The following is a 19188-nucleotide window of genomic DNA, read 5'->3' on the forward strand; positions in this document are numbered from 1 at the left end:
GAGATCCACACCCGAACGTAAAACTTGTCGGCCGATAGCTCTCGCTCCACTTTTCAAGAGGGGGGATGGCTGATCGGAAAAGGGATGAAAAAATCGATCCGAAACCATAACCACGTTGCAGAGACGATCCTTGATAATATTGGAGTCCACGACCTGACGGATTTGTATAATAATCGGTTATTCTATGCACGCAGCAGCGATACTGTTGATACGGCATGCTCAGAGATGTCTCAGTCTGAAGTGTAGTTTCACTATCACTTTCCCCGTTCAAATGATACTGGGTGACCCGTGTGAGTCTTTATATAAATATGGATGGTTTCGAAGTGTTTGCGAGCTAATGGAATGTAGTGACCTCTCTCTCTCGAATGATGCATTCACGATTTCTCCATCTTGACCGCTTACTTTCACTATTCGGAGTAGTGGAGTATATATGTTACTGACAACTTGGGGCTCAACTATGTATATTTCTGTACACGTACAATAAATGAAAATCTAGTTTCTGGTCCGCCGTAAAAGGTCCTTCTGAAATCGGTCCTTTTATCTCTCCTGGTTCAAATCCCAAGTTTTCAGCGATACCGGAGTGAAGGATAAGTCTTGAACTTTTTTTAAGATTAACTTTTACTTTCTTCGATGTCTTATTGAATGTTATCCCGATCTTGTCTTGGAAATTGTGAGATATTGCTTTGATGAGATCAAACGTAGTCTCGTAAAAACCACAAGGTATTTTTCCTTTTTTTAACACACCGTTACCCACGTCAAATTCAAAAGTATTGGTTCTATCCATTATGTTATGGAAGGAGTGGGAGAATATCAACTCGGATAAAGCAACCTCGACGTCGGACCCGAACTCCAATGCATCAGGGAGTTTTACGGTGAAATCGGATAAAGTATTTTCCGGGAAAAAGTCTTTTGAGGCATCGCTCGGAGAGTTAGATAGAACGATGTCATCTTAACGAATGATTTTGTATCGTAAGGGGGTACGTTATTTATAGCTCTACCCATGAATTAAATTTGTCTGCATAATGCTGCCATTTCACTAGATATTGAATTTTCCCATTCTTCCTTCTCTTCCTCAACACTTTTTCTATGGGGAAAATGTCACCCAATTCAATTTTGACCAGTTCCTCCGAATAGAATGTACCTTCGATATCCTCCCCCATCAAATCCTTCAACTTATAAACAGGGATAGTCCTTGTAACACACGAATCTATCACAAACACCTCATGTGAGAAATTTGTTTCGTATCCTTTCTCAAAGGGATGTTTAGAACGAGTAATGCGAACATGGTCGCCAACATTAAATTTCTGTTTGACCTTTTTCTGTACTTTACGATAAAGGTTATACCACACCTGCTTCTCATTCCCTTTATTGACTTCCGCAGGGGTCATTTTAATGCTCTGGTGATAGGTATTATTATAACTGTGGATTAAATCTGGTAGAACATTGATGTATTTATAAGTTTTATTCGCAGTGAAGTAACGCCACATCCTGGATTTCAAAGTGCGATTGAATCTTTCGACTACAGCTGCTTTAATGTCCTCGTTCCCAGTAGTGAAAAAATTCACACCTCTTTTCTCAAGGAATTTCTGGAAAACCCTATTTTTAAATTCAGTACCTTTATGCGTCTGTAAAGCGAGTGGTTTCCTGACGTCAAATATCCTTTCAAAAGCATTGACCACGTTTCCGCCAGTCTTTTCTCTAAGTGGGATGGCCCATGCGTATTTCGATAACACGTCTATGCATGTTAGAATGTATCGATAACCATCGTTGAAGCGGGAGAGGTTTCTCATATCCACTAAATCGGCTTGAAATTGCTGATCTATCACACCGACTAACGTCCGGTTCCTCTTGAATATTTTCCTCTTATTTCTGTGAAGTGTGAACGCATCCTGTCTTTCTAACATTTTCGTTATATCTTTCCGTGAAACTTTTCCTTTCAAAGCCTTAAACAAAACATCAACCCCACCATAGCTCCCACTACTGCGGGGGGTCAAGATAATTTTTTTCCATCCTTTCACTCTGAACTAATTCCAAACCTTATATACAGTTGGGATGTGATGGGGAGGAAGGAAATGGGTAGAATATGTATAAATATATATGTTATATAAATACACTCGTTCGAAAGACGCCATCTGTCTTATAACACCTTAGTGACGGAAAAAAATCAGGATGTAACACCTCTCGTGGTAGACTCGGTGGCCGCTATCTGGAAGAGGAGAGGGTGGGGGGCCGCTGAAGACCTCTGGGGCCTCTGTCCTGGAACTCTCAATTCCCCTCTACTAGTGCATGTCTATGAGCAGAAGTTTATATTATTTAAATGGGCTTTTTCAATTAACTTGCAGTAATTCGACGATTTCGGTAATCCAGTATACTAATAATTCATATCTCTATTAGTTCCAGAAATATTCAACTCAATTTGCCCTATTTTTGGCTGATATTTTTTGTTTTTTCCCTGAATTTTTTTTTTTTTTTGCAACACTCAGATTTTAACCATCCGCATGCTGCGCTACTGAAGACCATGTCCTATTTACAGGAGGACTAAGCGGGCTATAGCCCAGAAATGACAAGTTCAAAAAGTCGGCAAATTTGAGGAGTGAGTTCCCACCAAAATGAGCAAAATGGGGGGGAGGCCGATGAAAACTGCATAACCCTCAACAAATCCATCTCTGCCCAGACAGCAAGTGAACAGGTCAGTGAGTAACTAAAAGAATGACCAGTGAGCAAACGAGTGACCTAAAGAGCGAGGGCTCAGTTCAGTGAGTGACCTAGAGTCAGCCGTTTGAAACGTATCCTGGGCCTTCGGATAAAGTGATTTTTCTGAGGCTCCCTACCTGGCGAGACATGGTTACTTTCGAAAATTTTAACCAGATATAGTTTTCACGCAAGAGAGAGGCCCCTCTGCATCTGAGGCCCCCGCTCGGGGGAATACGTTAAGACGGCATTGTCTAAAGCGCGTGTAAGTAACCAAACAGTGACCAAAACCGGTGTCAAATATGTTAGTGACCAAAACCAGTGTTAAACATGTTAGTGACCAAAACCAGTGTCAAACGTGTTAGTGACCAAAACCAGTGTCAAACATGTTAGTGACCAAAGCTAGTGTCAAACATGTTAGTGACCAAAACCAGTATCAAACATGTTAGTGACCAAAACCAGTATCAAACATGTTAGTGACCAAAACCAGTGTCAAACATATTAGTGACCAAAACTAGTGTCAAACACGTGACCAAAACCAATGTCAAACATGTTAGTGACCAAAACCAGTGTCAAACATGTTGGTGACTAAAACCAGTGTCAAACATGTTAGTGACCAAAACTAGTGTCAAACACGTGACCAAAACCAGTGTCAAACATGTTAGTGACCAAAACCAGTGTCAAACATATTAGTGACCAAAACCAGTGTCAAACATGTTGGTGACTAAAACCAGTGTCAAACATGTTAGTGACCAAAGCTAGTGTCAAACACGTGACCAAAACCAGTGTCAAACATGTTAGTGACCAAAACCAGTGTCAAACATGTTAGTGACCAAAACTAGTGTCCAACACGTGAGTGACCAAACCCCCTGCCTTCTATTTTTCCCACCTATGGGGTAAAATATTGCGTAAGCATAAACTATAGTTTTTAACCCCTCCCGACGTGACGTTGAATCATCAAACTTGAGGAAGTGACAATTTCAGGGGGGAAAAATCTTGAAAAGTGATTTTTACTTCAAAACATAATGCAAAAACATTGTTATAGAGCTTTGGATTTTAACAGTGCCGATTTGCGGGATAGCACAACCAAGTCTGTACCTCCTGAAGAAAATCCTTGCGTTTAGACATGATGAAAATGCATTGAGCGCGAATATTTCGAGAGCTCGAATGAATAACATCTTTCGCAAATGCTTGGCGTGCAATTCAGAAACATAGCAAAAGGGTCCTCTGAGAACAAAAAAATAGTCACATTAGACGCAAAGTTTATTGTTTCCCAAAAGAAAAGAAGAGAAGAATTCTTTTTTTTTTTTGTGAGTGCATACTATATCTCTGAAGAAAATGACCAAGATTAAAATTTTGAGTATAAAAAAACCCAAAAAATTAACTATTGCTTGAAAATTCCAAAAATAACGACTTGTTGTAAAAAAAATATCACGTCATAAAAATCCGAGTCCTAGTCATAATCTTAAATACTTAATTTTTTTTTCATCTACAGGGTGTTGCTTTGAAATGGCGACAAACTCGAAGGGGTGATATTAGGCATTAAGTGGAACAAAAATTGTCTTAGAAGATGGCATCGCAAACCAAATTTAGTCGATGAAAATCGCAAAAATACTTATGGAGGGTGTGACGTCTCCAGCACACCCGGTATCTTTGAGCGCGTTCGACAATCGTTCGTCGACAATTCCGTTCCTGTTGATTGTGCAATGACCTTCGCGGCCGCCACTTCGAACAACTCCTGTGGTCATTTCTCTTCGTCTACTTTCTGACATTGAGCTGTGCTGCACAGGCTGTATTGTAATCATTCCGTCGAATAAATAGTTTTGGTACGTATTTATTTTACTTTTTTGTACTTAATTTTGGCCTTTATGTCCCACTCGAAGTCACACCCTCCATAGGTATTTTTGTGATTTTCACCGATTAAACGTGGTTTGTGATATCATGTTCTAGAACAAATTTTGTTCTCCTTGATGCCTAATACCCCCCCCCCCCTCTGAGTTTGTCGCTACTTCAAGGCAACACCCTGTATATCAATCAACATTGCGATGTTTTGAAAATCGATGTTTTGACAATCGATGCTTTTGTCACGGCGATGTTTTTGTTCGTGATGTTTTGACGTAGACCCGAAGAAAACGTGTTTTTTCCAATAAATAAACAGAGGTGAAGATGGGTCGAGGGTATTTACAAAGTCTTCGCATGTTTCATGCTCCTGTCCATAACGGAATTCACTTGAGTTGATGATCACTGTTTTATTGGTCTGAACGATGATAGTTCTGGTGTTATGTCATACTTTTTGCATTTATAACTTTCCCCGGCCATGCCGTGTATTTATGCTGCTTTTTTTATAAATGCAGTTGAACTTTTTGGCATCGTAAGTAATCTTAGATCACGCGGTTTTGTTCAGTAATGAACATTTTACACACAAAGTTCTTTCCAAGCTACAATATCGAATGTGTCTGAATGTCTATAAATGTTCTAATGAACTACTCACAGGTAAACCTTCTGTTCCAGCTTCTCCTTTTAAGCCAATGAAACCCAAAACACCAGGATCACCAAATGAACCGGACGATCCAATTTTGCCAATGTCACCAGGTGCACCCTATAATAAAAAATGAAAAATAAATTTCTGTGTTTTTTTTAGAAGTAATACGATTGATTGCTCAAGAGTTGCATTCAAATTTCAGATTAAGGCTTTCCTCACACGGGAAAACTAAAAAATCGAGCTCGAGTTACCTCAACTTGAGAGTTGAGTTGATTTGAACGAGTCGAGTAGCCCGTTCTCCCTCATACGGCGCTACTAAAAAAATATTCAAAGCCCAGGAAACTGAGTAAAAACGGCAGTCTATAGTTCTCCTTTTTATCTTCCGGTACAGGGATAGGAAAAATCAAAATTTACAGGTTTTTTGAAAGAAATCAGTTATAGTGACGGACTCGCGATGCGAGGATCCGGGTTCGAACCCCACAGTGGTGGTCGGCTGAAGTTGGTTTTCTGTGGTTCCCAACTTCAAGGCGCAAATGCGAGCCGATCTCCCCGTTAAAAAGCCTCGCCACAGAGAGCAACAGTCCTACAACGATAAATCATTCAATCATAACACTTCCCTCATAGTTAGAAAAAATGGTGGCAGATGGCAGCACTACACATAACAAGCATTACAGAGAAACAAAAAACTTCACGTCAGGTTTCACTACACGTACACGCACATTCCCGCATGTACCGATTCGTTGGGGGTTCCGCGGGGTGGGGGTGTAGCAGTAGTAGGTAGGGCCTCCAAAAAATGGCTCGGGTATCCATGATGTTCTTAAGTCAGCCACCTCGTTGGGCAATTTGCCTGTTGTGGCGTTGTATTTGTATTTGTATGTTTGATTCCAGCGAAGATGAAGATATTATCATCTTATATCATTATCTTCGATGTATAAAAAAAGAAGAAATAGAAGAAAACTATGGGTTCATCCCTATATTGAAAGAAAAATTCGGTAGACATTTCGTTGCTGCCAAGGAATTGCAAGATTCCGATACCAAATTCCTCGCTTTCTATAGAATGAAGAAAGAAACTTACCTGGAATTGATGAATCTGATAACTTTCTCTCCCACCATATCTTATAAAGACACAACAATGAGGGAATGTGTGAGCCCTGAAGAGCGACTACTGATAACTTTGAGGCAAGTCAAATTCTCCTACCCATTATTTGAAGAAAATGTAATTTTAATACAAAAAGAATTTATAGGATGTGAACACAAAATTTTAATACATACGAGACTACGAAGTATCATTTTCGTCGACTATCCCCTCGACATACTGTTCCGGATTCACGATAATGTCAATAAGTTACAGAACCTTGTGCTTGAACGACAGCATTTGTGCATTCGTCATGGGTTCTAAATCCGGCAACAGGCTCAGAAGAAACATTTTTTTCTCGTCAATGCTGTTATTTGAAATTCCTGTAAGTTTTTTGTCTTTGCTCGGACAAGGTCCACAAAAGACTTGTCCACGTCTGTCATTGTTTGTTTACATTTTTTTGCGTTCTGCCCTGGACTGAGAGGATTATGTGCCGCTTCAGAGGAGAGATGAGCTTGTCCTGGTGAGGAAGTTTTAGGCTGAGAATCTGCATCAGGTGCAATAACTCCTGTTTCTTCCACTGCCAGATCTTCATCCATTTGTGATACGCCGGTCTAATTTTGCTCTGGACTCGGTGCTTGAAGCTTTACAGGTTCTTCATACAAATTCCCAGCAGGTGTTCTTTGCGTTTTGATGAATGGGAAAGTGAAATCCATTGCTTCGGCCAGATAATATGGTTTTTTGTTTTTACTACTGGAGCCACTGGCAGGGCTTAAGCAGTGTCGGACAAAAACTGTGCGGAGATTCTCCCACTTTTCTTTGCATGCGCTCACTGAAAACAATAAAATAATACAAATACACGGAAACAATGGCAATGAAGAAATATTGAACAAAAATTATATTATCAGCATAAAAAACTTAATTAAAGTACTAGAATACAAGAGCAAGAAATAATATAATTCTAGAGATTATCATCGTTGTAGCAAGTTTTTTCGTAATTATTATTAAAAAATATTCAACAAAATTGTATTTCACAATGTAACGAATTAACGTTAAATTCATCTCTTGCAGATATTTGGCAACAGGATGTACTTTTGTATCACTATACTTCGCCAGAGGAGAAAGTACATTATACATGAACCTACCAAATAAATTTGGAAAGTGTTGAAAGATTTCTCACATGCTATCCCAGCCGAAGAAAAATGGAAACTTATAGCTCAACGCGTTTCTACTCACTGTGGAATCTACCTAATTGTTTGGGTGCATTGGATGGGAAGCATATCCGAATCGAACAATTACCTGGAACCGGCTCAACTAACTTTAATTATAAATCGTATCACTCAATTATGCTACTAGCATGTAGTGATGCTGATGGTTTCTTCACTTGTATTGAAACTGGTTATGCAGGCAGAAATAGTGATGGTGGCATTTTCCGTTCATCGACATTCATTATAAATGGCAAATTTAAAATACCATCCTCTTCACGATTACAAGATGATGAAAATGATTATGCTTTCCCATAAAACTTTGTCGGAGATGAAGTCTTCCCTTTGACACGGTATTTGCTGCGACCGTACCCCCAAAGAACTCTATAGATAATGAAAAAATAATTTTCAATTACAGATTGAGTCGAGGAAAGAAAACAGTGGAATGTGCTTTCGGGATGTTGACCGAAAAGTTCCAAGTGCTTAGCACTGCTATTCGCTGTCGCACAACGGAAAGAGTGGCCATTATTAAATCCACCTGCAATCTTCACAACTTCATTCGTAGACGTGAAGGTATCCCATACTGCTGCCACGTGTTGAAACGTCTTATAACATTGGAGTTCCCATCAACATCACTACATTACCACAACGAGACCTAACACTACATGAACGTTCTACTGCTCATGAAGTGAGAGACTATTTAGCGAACCACTTTCTATCGCATCGGGCTGCTCTTCCGTGGCAGTGGAAATATTGCTGCTAATTCAGTTATTGCAACAATATTATTTTTTGTGAAAATTACAAGCAATGAAAATAATTCGCAATAAAATATGACTGGTTTTTCTCAATAAATACGCCTCTCAGTACGTTATATGTTGGGTTTTTCTTATTATATTAGTTTGTTGTTTATTTGGTTTAAAGTATTGTCTAGTAGGATTTTCAGTAGTTTCATGAGATGAAACGGTGAAAGCTGCTGTTCCGAGAGGAAAAAAATAACTTGTTTATGTTTCAGGAAATGGTTTTCCCCGAATACTCCCACGCACGTGTGTGTACGTGACCTAAATTACAGACATTCCAAGCAAGGGGAAAACCAGGGAACATCCCTGTAGAACATGTACTTGTTTGGTACACGTTCTGAAAGTAGAAAGTAGACTGTATTTTTTGAAAATTCCTAGAGGTGCTTACGCAGGGCCGTCTTAAGAGTATCGTGGGCCCCCAGGCCATGTGTTTTTTTCTGAGGCCCTACTTGGCAAATTCACTTGGTTACTGATGAAATTTTTTACCAGATCTAATTTTCATGACGCCCCATCTTCTTTTCAACCCCTCCCGGAGCCGTGCCTGGGTGGGCCGATGTGTTAAGACAACCCTGTGTTTGCCATTTCATTATAATTTCAAAATGATATCAATTTAAATAAAGAAATTGTGCATTTACCTGTGAGCTGAAATTCTGTCGCAATTTCATTCCATGCTTTTTCGGTGAGTTCTTTTTTCGCATATCCTTTCAACTGATAATTATATAACTCTGGATGCTTTTCGATCTCTGAAACAAATTTTAAATTCAACGCCGGGTCGCCCATGGTCAATTCGAATGACGAAAATATGAAGGAATGCTAGAGGCAATTTTCGCAACAAAAGTTGGCTGCGACTAGCATGCCAGTCGCCAAGTGACTGAGTCGCGTTCGATATTTCGTCGCCAATACGCCAATTTCCTCGTGTGAGGGCTTCTATAACAATATACGTGCTCGTCTTTGGAAACGGTTTCTCTTATCAGTTGCTGGACTTTAGTTTCCCCGTGTGAGGAGGGTCTAACTCTATGTTGTAGAGCAGTGGTTCTCAACCTTTTTTTGTCCATGGCCCCCTTTCAACCATTTCTCATTCCTGTGGCCCCCTTGCGAACATGAATAATTTTCTACTCCCCTTCCTTTCCCCCCCCCCGTTTTCCCATTAGAAGATAATTATTCAAAAATTGTCTGAAGTGTAAATATTTTTGAATTTAGTTTGATTAATTTTTAATTTATGAAAATAACGAAAAAGCAAAATAAACATAATATAATACAGTAAAAATAGAATAAATCCCTTGGGGTCACAAAGGGTCTGTATCGGTAATGTTACTTTTTGTGAAGTTTATTGTTTTGTGTTTTTCTTAGTTTCATTTGTATGTTTTATGAGTTGTGTCACACAGTCCAATTAAAAAAAAAATATTTTTAATCAATGTAAATTCTGCGCTTGAAGACGACACAATCTCATCGAGGTACTGGATGAAATTTGAATTATTTCCAAATTAGGTTTTTTCTGTGTAAATAATTATGGTTTTATTGAGAAATGTCAGTTGTAGCTTCCAAAATACGCATTCTTATAATGATAAAAATCGCAAAAAGTGGTAGCAAGCAGTTTTGTTAATTTTATTTTCTTCGTGCGGATAAAAGTAGTAATGAGGGAGTAGCCACACAAATGAATCACAATTGAAAAGTTCAACCTCTCACGTCATTTTTAACAATAATACATGTATCAAGGACATAGGGTCATGTTGTAGCCCTACTATGAATTAAAAAAAATGAACTAAAATACGTGTGAAAATTTTTTAAATATTTGCTTGAACCATTCATTCCAGAAAAATCATGTACGCAGTGACAAAACTGTTCGTGTGAACATAATAATGATTCATTATCAGTATTTCAAGCCCATTGGAAAATATAAATAATCAGATTTTCAAATAAGAAAATCATTAGTTTGTTTACTTCAATTTTGATACGTGAAAATCTGATATTTCATTGGATGTGTGACAAGCTACCTTCAAGTGGCTTTTTGGTTCATAATGCGACCGCTCTCTCGCAGGCGAACGAAGCAACGTGCTAGTTGGCTTAAACACAGTACAATATTTCACATTACAGTCCGTACTATATTTAATATACAGGGCGCATAAGTAAAGGTGCATATGACATTTTACTGGCGAACCATTGGTCCTAGAAGCATACTTCCAGTTGGAAAAAGTACCCGAATAATGTGTAGTACTCAGATATTTGATTCATGATGCCAGGGGTACATAGTTATTAAAATAAAAATTTTAACTTTTTATGAAGACACCCTGTGCCCCAAAACCCAATTGGAAAGTTTTTTTTTTGTTTCCCGGTCTCCCACAAAAAAATTGAACGTGTTTAAGTTCAAATTTTCACTGAGATATTCGAAGTTAGTTGAAAAAAAACAGCATTAAATGAGGGGAAACCATTTTACCCGCATTTAATGCTGTTTTTTCCCAAATTTCCTCAATTTTTCGAATTCGCATATCTCGGTGAATATTGCACTTAGAAACGTGAAATTATTTTAGTTGGCATCGGGAAAGACAGAGCAACAACTTCTTAATCGGGTTCTTTGGCAAACGGGGACGGTATAAAAAGTTTTTTATTTTATTTTATAGCTATACAACCCCTTACAACATGAATGACATATCTGAGTTGGACACGTGAGGTTGGATACTTTTTCTAGTTGGGTATGTCTCTAAGACTAATGGCTCACCAGTAAAGTGTCATACGCCCTGTTACACATGCAGCCTCCAAATACACGTAAAAAAATAGCTTGAGACGAAACACCGTCAACTCTCATTTTAACAAATACCATTATAATGGGAAAAATATCGTTTTAACGAAAACTTTTCTAATCCCTCGGATAGGTTTACATAGGAACAATATAAAAATCCGGAATTCCTTTGTAACGAAATTTCGTTATTACAAAGTGATTTCTCGGGTCTCTTGGAGTTCCGGTCTAATGTGGTTTGACCAAAGCGTATTAATAAAGTGTCTTTAATACGCTTTTGGTTTGACTGTATTTCCCGCCAAAAAAAATTTGACATTTTTGCAGTAAAGTAATTGAACTTCGGCAATTTGATCTGAAAACAGTCCTTTTTATTATAATTATGTCCTTTTTACTTTTATAAATTTAGGAAGGAAACAAAAGGAAGAAAGGGTGGGGAGAAAAAGAAAAATGGCCATGAAGGGGCTCGGATGTGCGTAAATGCCTCGAAATTCCACTTGTGCGCAAAGGGATTCGTGCCTCACTCTCAGTTTTATGACAAAATTTCACATTTATGAGACGTATGACTACGGGCACGATTAATCTCTATATATATAACTCTTTCAATATTAAAATATTTCACTTATACGAAGCACAATTTCAATTATTTGACATTTTCATTATGATTCGAACTCCAAATCTTTGGCATTTAGACTTTTCCAACTATCAAATCCAAGTAGTTTTTGCAGATTGTGAAAACGCGTCGCTGAATTGGTTTTGCATGCGTATTATCAACACTAAAAACCATACATATTAAGTTGACAGATACAAAGAGACGCATTGATCGGGTTACGGACATTTCAAAGTGAAGACTTACGTGAGAATTTATCGCACTTTTTTTAGAAATCAGCAGATGCAGTGAGTCTCTAATCAACGGATTTAAATTGCTTTAAATGTGGTCATGCACCTTTTTAGAATTTTTTTTCTGATGTCCACAACATTGTTCTTACAGGATAGGAAAATTGCATTGAAATTATTTGGAATGCCGCAGGCCAGTAGTAGGGCAGTTGAAAGGAAGCATTATAGTATCGATTAAAAAAACTTTAAAGATGTGGTGTCAATCTTGGAGGAAGTCCCAATACAGAGGCGGCTCGAGCTTACATGCCGCCCGGGTGCGAAGCCTCATGTGCCGCCCCTACTGGTGACCCTGCCAGGAGGCTCATAGGGCTTCGGTGAAGGGCACCTGGAGATAAACCTGATTTTTTTTTTAGAAGAAAATCGCACATCATTCTTTACAGTGCAAAATGTGCGTGACCATACGTCCCGCTTTTGAAGTAGAAAATTTTGGTCTTTGTTTTTTGTGTTCTAGAATTATTTTACCATTCTTAATAAATGTCAGATAACTTAATCCTTGAAAGAGCACTTATTTTTGTGAGCCATCAGCATGATGATATCAAGATGATATTTAACGGGGTAATTTTTATTAAGAACAATTTTTCAAAGGTGTTTCTGGTATTCCAGGGGCCGGACAAGTGAAAAACCAAATTTTTCCCTGGCCTTCATTTGACTATTGTGGATCAAATTCTAAGTGAGGGTATGGTCCCCTAGGCACGGATCTTTTGCAGGCCCTCTCATAGTCAGATTTCTCACGGCCCCTTCTATAGTTAATTTATAGCCTGAAAAAGCCAAAAAATTATGAGAATTATCCCGGGCTCTTGTGGGGGCCATGGGAGAGGGAACCAAAATGCACACATGGCCCTTGTAATAGAGTACAGGGGTGGCGCTTGGCCGTGCGCCCCATTGCGGCCACACGGGGCCCCGCTTAAGAGGATGCTAAATCCGGGGTGAATGGGTAAAAAAAAATTCCATTGGCCAAAAAAAACCAAACTGTCGGCTCTGGAGTGGCGCAAAATCCGAAATGAAGGGCCGAAAAAAATGTTTTGTTAGGAATTGTTTGGATAAATTGTGTGGGTGGGGCATGACCTTCTAAGGGTAGGGCTGACAGGGCTCCAGCTTGAGGCCCGGGACAAAATCCTTATAACTTTTCTTTTTTCACTCTATAAATTAACTGTAGAAGGGGCTTCGTGGAAAAACGGGCATGGGCCCCACGAAAGATTCCCTGACGCAGGAGGTAGGGGCTATGGAGGGAGCAATAGGTAGGAGGCGCAAAAAATAAGTCCCACACGGGTACAGATTTTGTCTCGAGCCGCCCACATAGCTTACGTTCTTGTTTCTGGTGCTGAATCTAATGCTAAGTGGTGACGGTAGTGCAATTGACTCCGTATGAATGAGACGTAGTTGTAGATACATTATCTTTAATTATGATGCTATATAGAAGATATTATTTACATGGTACATATATTAAGAGAGATAAAGACGACGTGGATGCATCTCGTGAGAGAGCTGGAGCTGAACTGATGTTCTCACACACATGGCCCTTCAGACCCTCCGAAGGGGCATCCGGTCACGTGATCATCTCGTGTTTCAGTACAGAATGTACTGAGATTACTTCACGTGACCAGAGCGTGCTTGTTAAGAGAGAGCCAATGTACAAAGTAAAGCAATAATAATAATACATATAAGAATGTATATTGAGGCTCTACAGTACCCCTTCCCCAGTGTCAATGTTGGACACGATAAAAATCCGTGAACCGGACTCGACGTCCAGATCGTGTGGTCACTGGTGGTTTCGATTTCGTGGTCGAGTTCTCTGACGTAGAGTCGTTAGTTCGCGTTTTCGCCACCAGAGGCGTTGTATCTTATGAGAGGAAGAATGCTGGTTTTAAGCGGTCGATGGAAACCTAAACTGTTTTGCCATTGATGTCAAGTTTGAACACTTTTTCATTTTTGTTAATGACAGGAAAGGGACCATCATATGGTCTCTGGAGGGGTCGACGGACACTACCACGACGTAGTAATACGCGAGTAGCATTCATCAGTTCTGGATACACAAATGTAGCACGTTTTCCATGATGTTTTTTTGGCGTTGGACGGAGCTGCTGCATGTGGCCCCGTAACTTATTTACGTAGTCACAAGGGTCAATGTTGACATTCGTTGAGTCGAAAAATTGGCCGGGAAGACGCAAGGGTGCACCAAATACGAGTTCGGCTGGCGTACACTTCAGGTCGGCTTTTAGAGCGGCTCGGTAGCCCAGAAGTATAGTTGGTAATACCTCGGTCCAACGTTCGGTGTTATGGCATTTAATGGCCGTTTTTAGTGGTCGATGAAATTCCTCAATCAAACCATTCGCTTGAGGATGGAAAGCGGTAGTTCTAGCTCGTTCGGTACCTAGAAGTTGTAGGAGAGAGCGGAAAAGGTGGGACTCAAATTGTCGACCTTGATCAGTTGTTATAACTGATGGAGCACCATAACGGGATACCCAACAGTTATAAAAGGCTTCCGCTACAGCTGGAGCTGTTATGTCTTTTATTGGTTGTGCTTCTGGCCAGCGGGAAAAACGATCGATCATGGTCAAACAGTAAGAATAACCATTTGATGGAGTTAGTGGACCCACTATGTCCAGATGAATGTGGTCAAATCTTGCAGATGGCATAGGAAATTCTTTTAAAGGAGATTTGACATGTCTGTGAATTTTACTTTTTTGACAAGCCATGCAAATTTTTGCCCATTTTGTTATTTCCTTATTAATATCAGGCCAAACAAAGCGAGAACGGATTTGGTGAATCGTTCTTCTGATGCCTGGGTGCGCTAAGTTATGAATGTGATCAAACACCGTTTTCCTATACTGCACAGGAATGTAAGGACGCGCACTTCCAGTGGAGATATCACAAATTAAATCTATGTCAGATTCGGGAAGTTTAATTTTTTTCAATTGTAAGCCAAAATTTGAATCACCCATCAATTTTGATAATTCATCATCTGTTGCTTGAGCTTCAGCGAATTCATCGTAATTAATTGGGCTTGGCATTGAAATAGCACATATGCGGGACATTATATCGGCTGCTATGTTTTCTGAGCCAGGAATATGACAAATATCACTCGTGAATTGGGAAATGAAATCCAAATGTCTGGTTTGGCGAGGCGAGCATTTGTCATGCTTCTGCCGAAAAGCATAGACCAAAGGTTTTTGATCTGTAAATAGAGTGAACTGACGTGCTTCGAGCATGTGTCGAAAATATTTGATAGAAGAATATGCAGCCAATAGTACTCTGTCATATGCGCTATAGCGTGTTTCCGCTGGAGTGAGTCTGCGAGAGAAAAATCCTAGCGGTTGCAAAGAATTGTCCACTACCTGGTGTAATGCACCACCAATTGAAAAATCAGATGCATCAACGTGAAGTGCAAGTTTTGCAGATGTGGAAGGATGAGCTAATAGAGTGACATTAGCTAGTTGCTCTTTGCATTGATTGAATGCTGTGAGTGCAGAATCGGTCCATTCAATTTTACGATTATCTTTTTTACGGCGGGAGCCCTTTAGAAAATCGTGTAAGAGTATTTGTGACTCAGCAGCATGTTTTATGAACCTTCTATAGAAATTTATGAGACCAAGAAATTTTCTCAACTGAGAAATTGTGTCAGGTCTCTTGAAATCTAATATTACTTGCACTTTGTTAGGTAATGGTTTAATGCCAAGAGGAGTGATTAAATGACCTAAAAATTCCAAATTATCTACACCTAATACACATTTAGAAATATTAAGTTTCAAGCCATACTTGTGTAAACGCTCAAATATTTGCCTCAGGTGATTTTCGTGCCCTTCAACAGATGATGAATATACGAGGATATAATCTAAATATGCATAACAGAAGGATAAACCTCTTAACACCTCGTGCATGAAACGCATAAATGTTTGAGGCGCATTTACTAAGCCAAAACAAAGCCTTGTATATTCGAATAGACCCCACGGTGTTGTCACCGCTGTTTTAGGAATATCAGGTTCAAAAATAGGGATCTGATGGTACGCTTTGAAAATATCTAATTTTGAAAAAATTGACTTACCATGAAGGGCATTGCTGAAATCACTTAGGTATGGGATGGGATAGGAATCGAACTCTGTGACAGAATTTAATTTTCGATAATCTCCCACTGGTCGTATAGATGTTTCCGACTTCGGAACAATATGCAATGGTGAAGACCATGAACTTTTTGAAGGACGAATTATTCCTTGTTGTAACAAAAAATCGAATTCCGTCTTCACCTTCTCAAAGTGTTGAGGGTAAAGCCGTCTCGGTCGAGAACATATTGGAGGACCTTTAGTCACTATGTGGTGAACTGTGTCGTGCGATGCAGGTTCGCCTATTAAGCACGGATTTGTGATGTCTGGGAATTCAGAAAGAATTTTCTCGTACTGAGATAGGCTCACTGTGGAAATTGAGAGATGAGCCGTTTGATGCACTGATCCCAGGGAATGAAGTGATGTGCTAGAGCTAATGAGACGACGCTTTTTCAAATCTACCATGAGATTGAAATTGCGCAGAAAATCTGCTCCGATGATAGGGCACGAAACCTTAGCGACAACGAATGTCCATGGAAAATTTTGTCGCAATCCCAGATTTAGGACAATATTTTTGGTACCGTAGGCCGGTATTGACGTCTGGTTTGTTGCGTAGAGACGAAATGTAGAGCAGGGAGTGGTGGAAGCAATCGCTGACGGCGGAACGGCACTAATTTCACTGCCCGTGTCAACGAGATATTTTATTCCCGTTTTACGATCATGGATGAACAACCTGCTGGTCTCTGAGCTCATGTTCGCCATGCCAGCTATGACGGAGCTCCTTCGTTTTTTGGTGCGCTGAAGTTGCACGGTGTAGTACAGCGCCGAGCATTTTTACCGAAACGATGATGGTAGTAGCACAGGAATTTTTTCTGTTTCTGGAACTCGAACGCCTCTTGAAGAAGTTGTTTCGCCCGTGATGTGGTGAACGTCCACGTTGTTGAGAGGAAAGTTCATCCAGTTTTTTGGTGAGCATTGCGATTTGTGCACGCAAGTCATCTTGATCCGGCGGTGGAGAAACAGCACAAACGGATGTATTTTGGCATATTTCCACGATTTTGTCAGCCAGTTCCGCGAGTTTATCCAGTCCATCACTCGATATTGAGAGGACAGTTTGGATTTGAGTGGGAAGACGTTGCAGCCACAATGTCTTTAAGAAATCATCGGTTAGTCGAGATCCCGAGAGTTGGCGCATTTTTCGTAGCAGCTGTGATGGTTTATCATCTCCGAGTTGAATTTCTGTGAGCAACTTCTTGATTTTGGCAGATTCAGTTTCGGCAAACTCCTGTATCAGCCGGTCCGAAAGAGCCTGGAATTTCCCGGTCTCAGGAGGATTGACCACAATATCGGCAACCGCATGTAGTGTTTCTGAGTCGATATTAGCGACGAGAGCGGCGAATTTGGTATCATCACTGAGGCGGCTGAGGAGAAAAGCTTGCTCGCATTGCCTCACCCAGAGAGAAACGTTTGTCTTCCAAAATGGGGGAAGGCGGAGAGCGACACTGGAAACTTGGGGAACGGTATTGTCCCCTTCTGCTGCCATCATCCTGTTGCTTGAGAGAGAAGAGAACCAAGAGGTCAAGCGGAAGTGACCTTACGAGGGAGGATGCTCCGTGGTCCACTGTTGCTGGGAGAAAAATCCTCTGCTGCTGCTATCACCGTAATGGCGTCTTTTGAAGAATATTCAGAAGGTATCATTATTTTCGTTTAAACGTCTGCGGTCACCAATGCTGAATCTAATGCTAAGTGGTGACGGTAGCGCAATTGACTTCGTATGAATGAGACGTAGTTGTAGATACATTATCTTTAATTATGATGCTATATAGAAGATATTATTTACATGGTACATGTATTAACAGAGATAAAGACGACGTGGATGCATCTCGTGTGAGAGCTGGAGCTGAACTGATGTTCTCACACACATGGCCCTTCAGACCCTCCGAAGGGGCATCCGGTCACGTGATCATCTCGTGTTTCAGTACAGAATGTACTGAGATTCTTTCACGTGACCAGAGCGTGCTTGTTAAGAGAGAGCCAATGTACAAAGTAAAGTAATAATAATACATATAAGAATATATATTGAGGCTCTACACTGGTATTACGATCAGATGCCTTGTCTATTTTCCCAACGTTTCCGTTGTAGAGGTATAGTATGACTCAAAAGCGTGATGTCGTGAATTTTTACTGCGTTAAATTTTGTTGTCTTAAGTAAAGTCTACGCTGCCGCCCGGGTGCGCCGCACCCCTCGCACAAACTGCCCCTGTCCCAATACATTATCACAGCAATGTAGTTTTAAAAAATGTTAAATTTCGCGGGTATTTTTCCTTATTTGGTCTCTTGGCCTTGGAGTTCGTTATAACTGAATTCGACTTTATTTCTTTTCAGCAGAGACAATGGATTGGCACCCCCTTTCAAAATTCATGAAAAATACCCCAGAGCAATCATTCTCTATTCGATTTTTATAAATATATTCCCCATCAGACCACTCTGTGCTGGCTGAAGATAGCTTCGTGCTAAACTAGATGGCTATCCGTCTGTAATTGCATGAAAACGATGGGTTTTTTTACAATTTATCTTTCATTTTTCACCCATCTACTTCTTGGATTACATTTACTACCAGCACTCAAAAGAATGTCAATGAATGGTCAATAAATCTTTGTCTGTTTTCTTTATGGCAACCCTCTTTGAATGAAAAGTCTGAACACACAATTTTCTGTCTTTACAGTTACTCCATTTTGCTTAAACCTCTTCTATAGTTTGTGTCAGGGCCTACTGTCACCCCCAAGTTGTAAATCCACCGAGATTACGTGAACCACTATTTTTATTTCCTTCATCATGTTAATGTTACTTGGATGACGAAAAAGATATTCTATGCATTTTGTTTGAAATAAAATTTTTTTAGTCAGAGTGACTAAAAAAAATTTAATGTCACAAATTTCTTCGTGGCCCCCGTATCAGTGGCCGTGGCTCCCATTTTGCAAGATTTTCATCCGTGGCCCCCCCCCCTGGAATATCCTAGGGCCCCCGGTTGAGAACCACTGTTGTAGAGTACGTACTTCAAAGAAAGACTCGGAATAACATGCCAATCGGTTAATTCGAATCTAATTCGCTTAGTAAAAAATGTTCATAAGTTTACCTCTGTATGCTATAGAGCAGTGGTTGTCAACCTTTTTTTCATCCCGCAGCACCAGTACAATACGACTTAACTTTCCGCACCCCTTTGAGTAATAGTTGGTTTCAATTATAATCGGTTTACTATTCGTTGTTTTTTTA

General features: G+C 39.9%; 1 protein-coding gene across 3 annotated transcripts in view; it reads right to left on the bottom strand.

The window, feature by feature from the left end:
* LOC149080456 (uncharacterized) overlaps positions 1-19188 on the bottom strand; it is a 1573269-nt gene that overhangs the window by 426474 nt on the left and 1127607 nt on the right. For all 3 annotated transcript variants that reach the window (XM_089239569.1, XM_089239571.1, XM_089239572.1), the window contains one exon: positions 5183-5290. In XM_089239569.1, coding sequence (XP_089095695.1) covers positions 5183-5290 — 108 coding nt within the window. The remainder of the gene's footprint in view (positions 1-5182; positions 5291-19188) is intronic.

This window comes from Pholcus phalangioides, unplaced genomic scaffold (genome assembly GCF_987345545.1).
Source record: "Pholcus phalangioides strain wild (caught in Gottingen) unplaced genomic scaffold, Ppha-v1.0 ptg000011l_1, whole genome shotgun sequence".
Classification (NCBI taxonomy): domain Eukaryota; kingdom Metazoa; phylum Arthropoda; class Arachnida; order Araneae; family Pholcidae; genus Pholcus; species Pholcus phalangioides.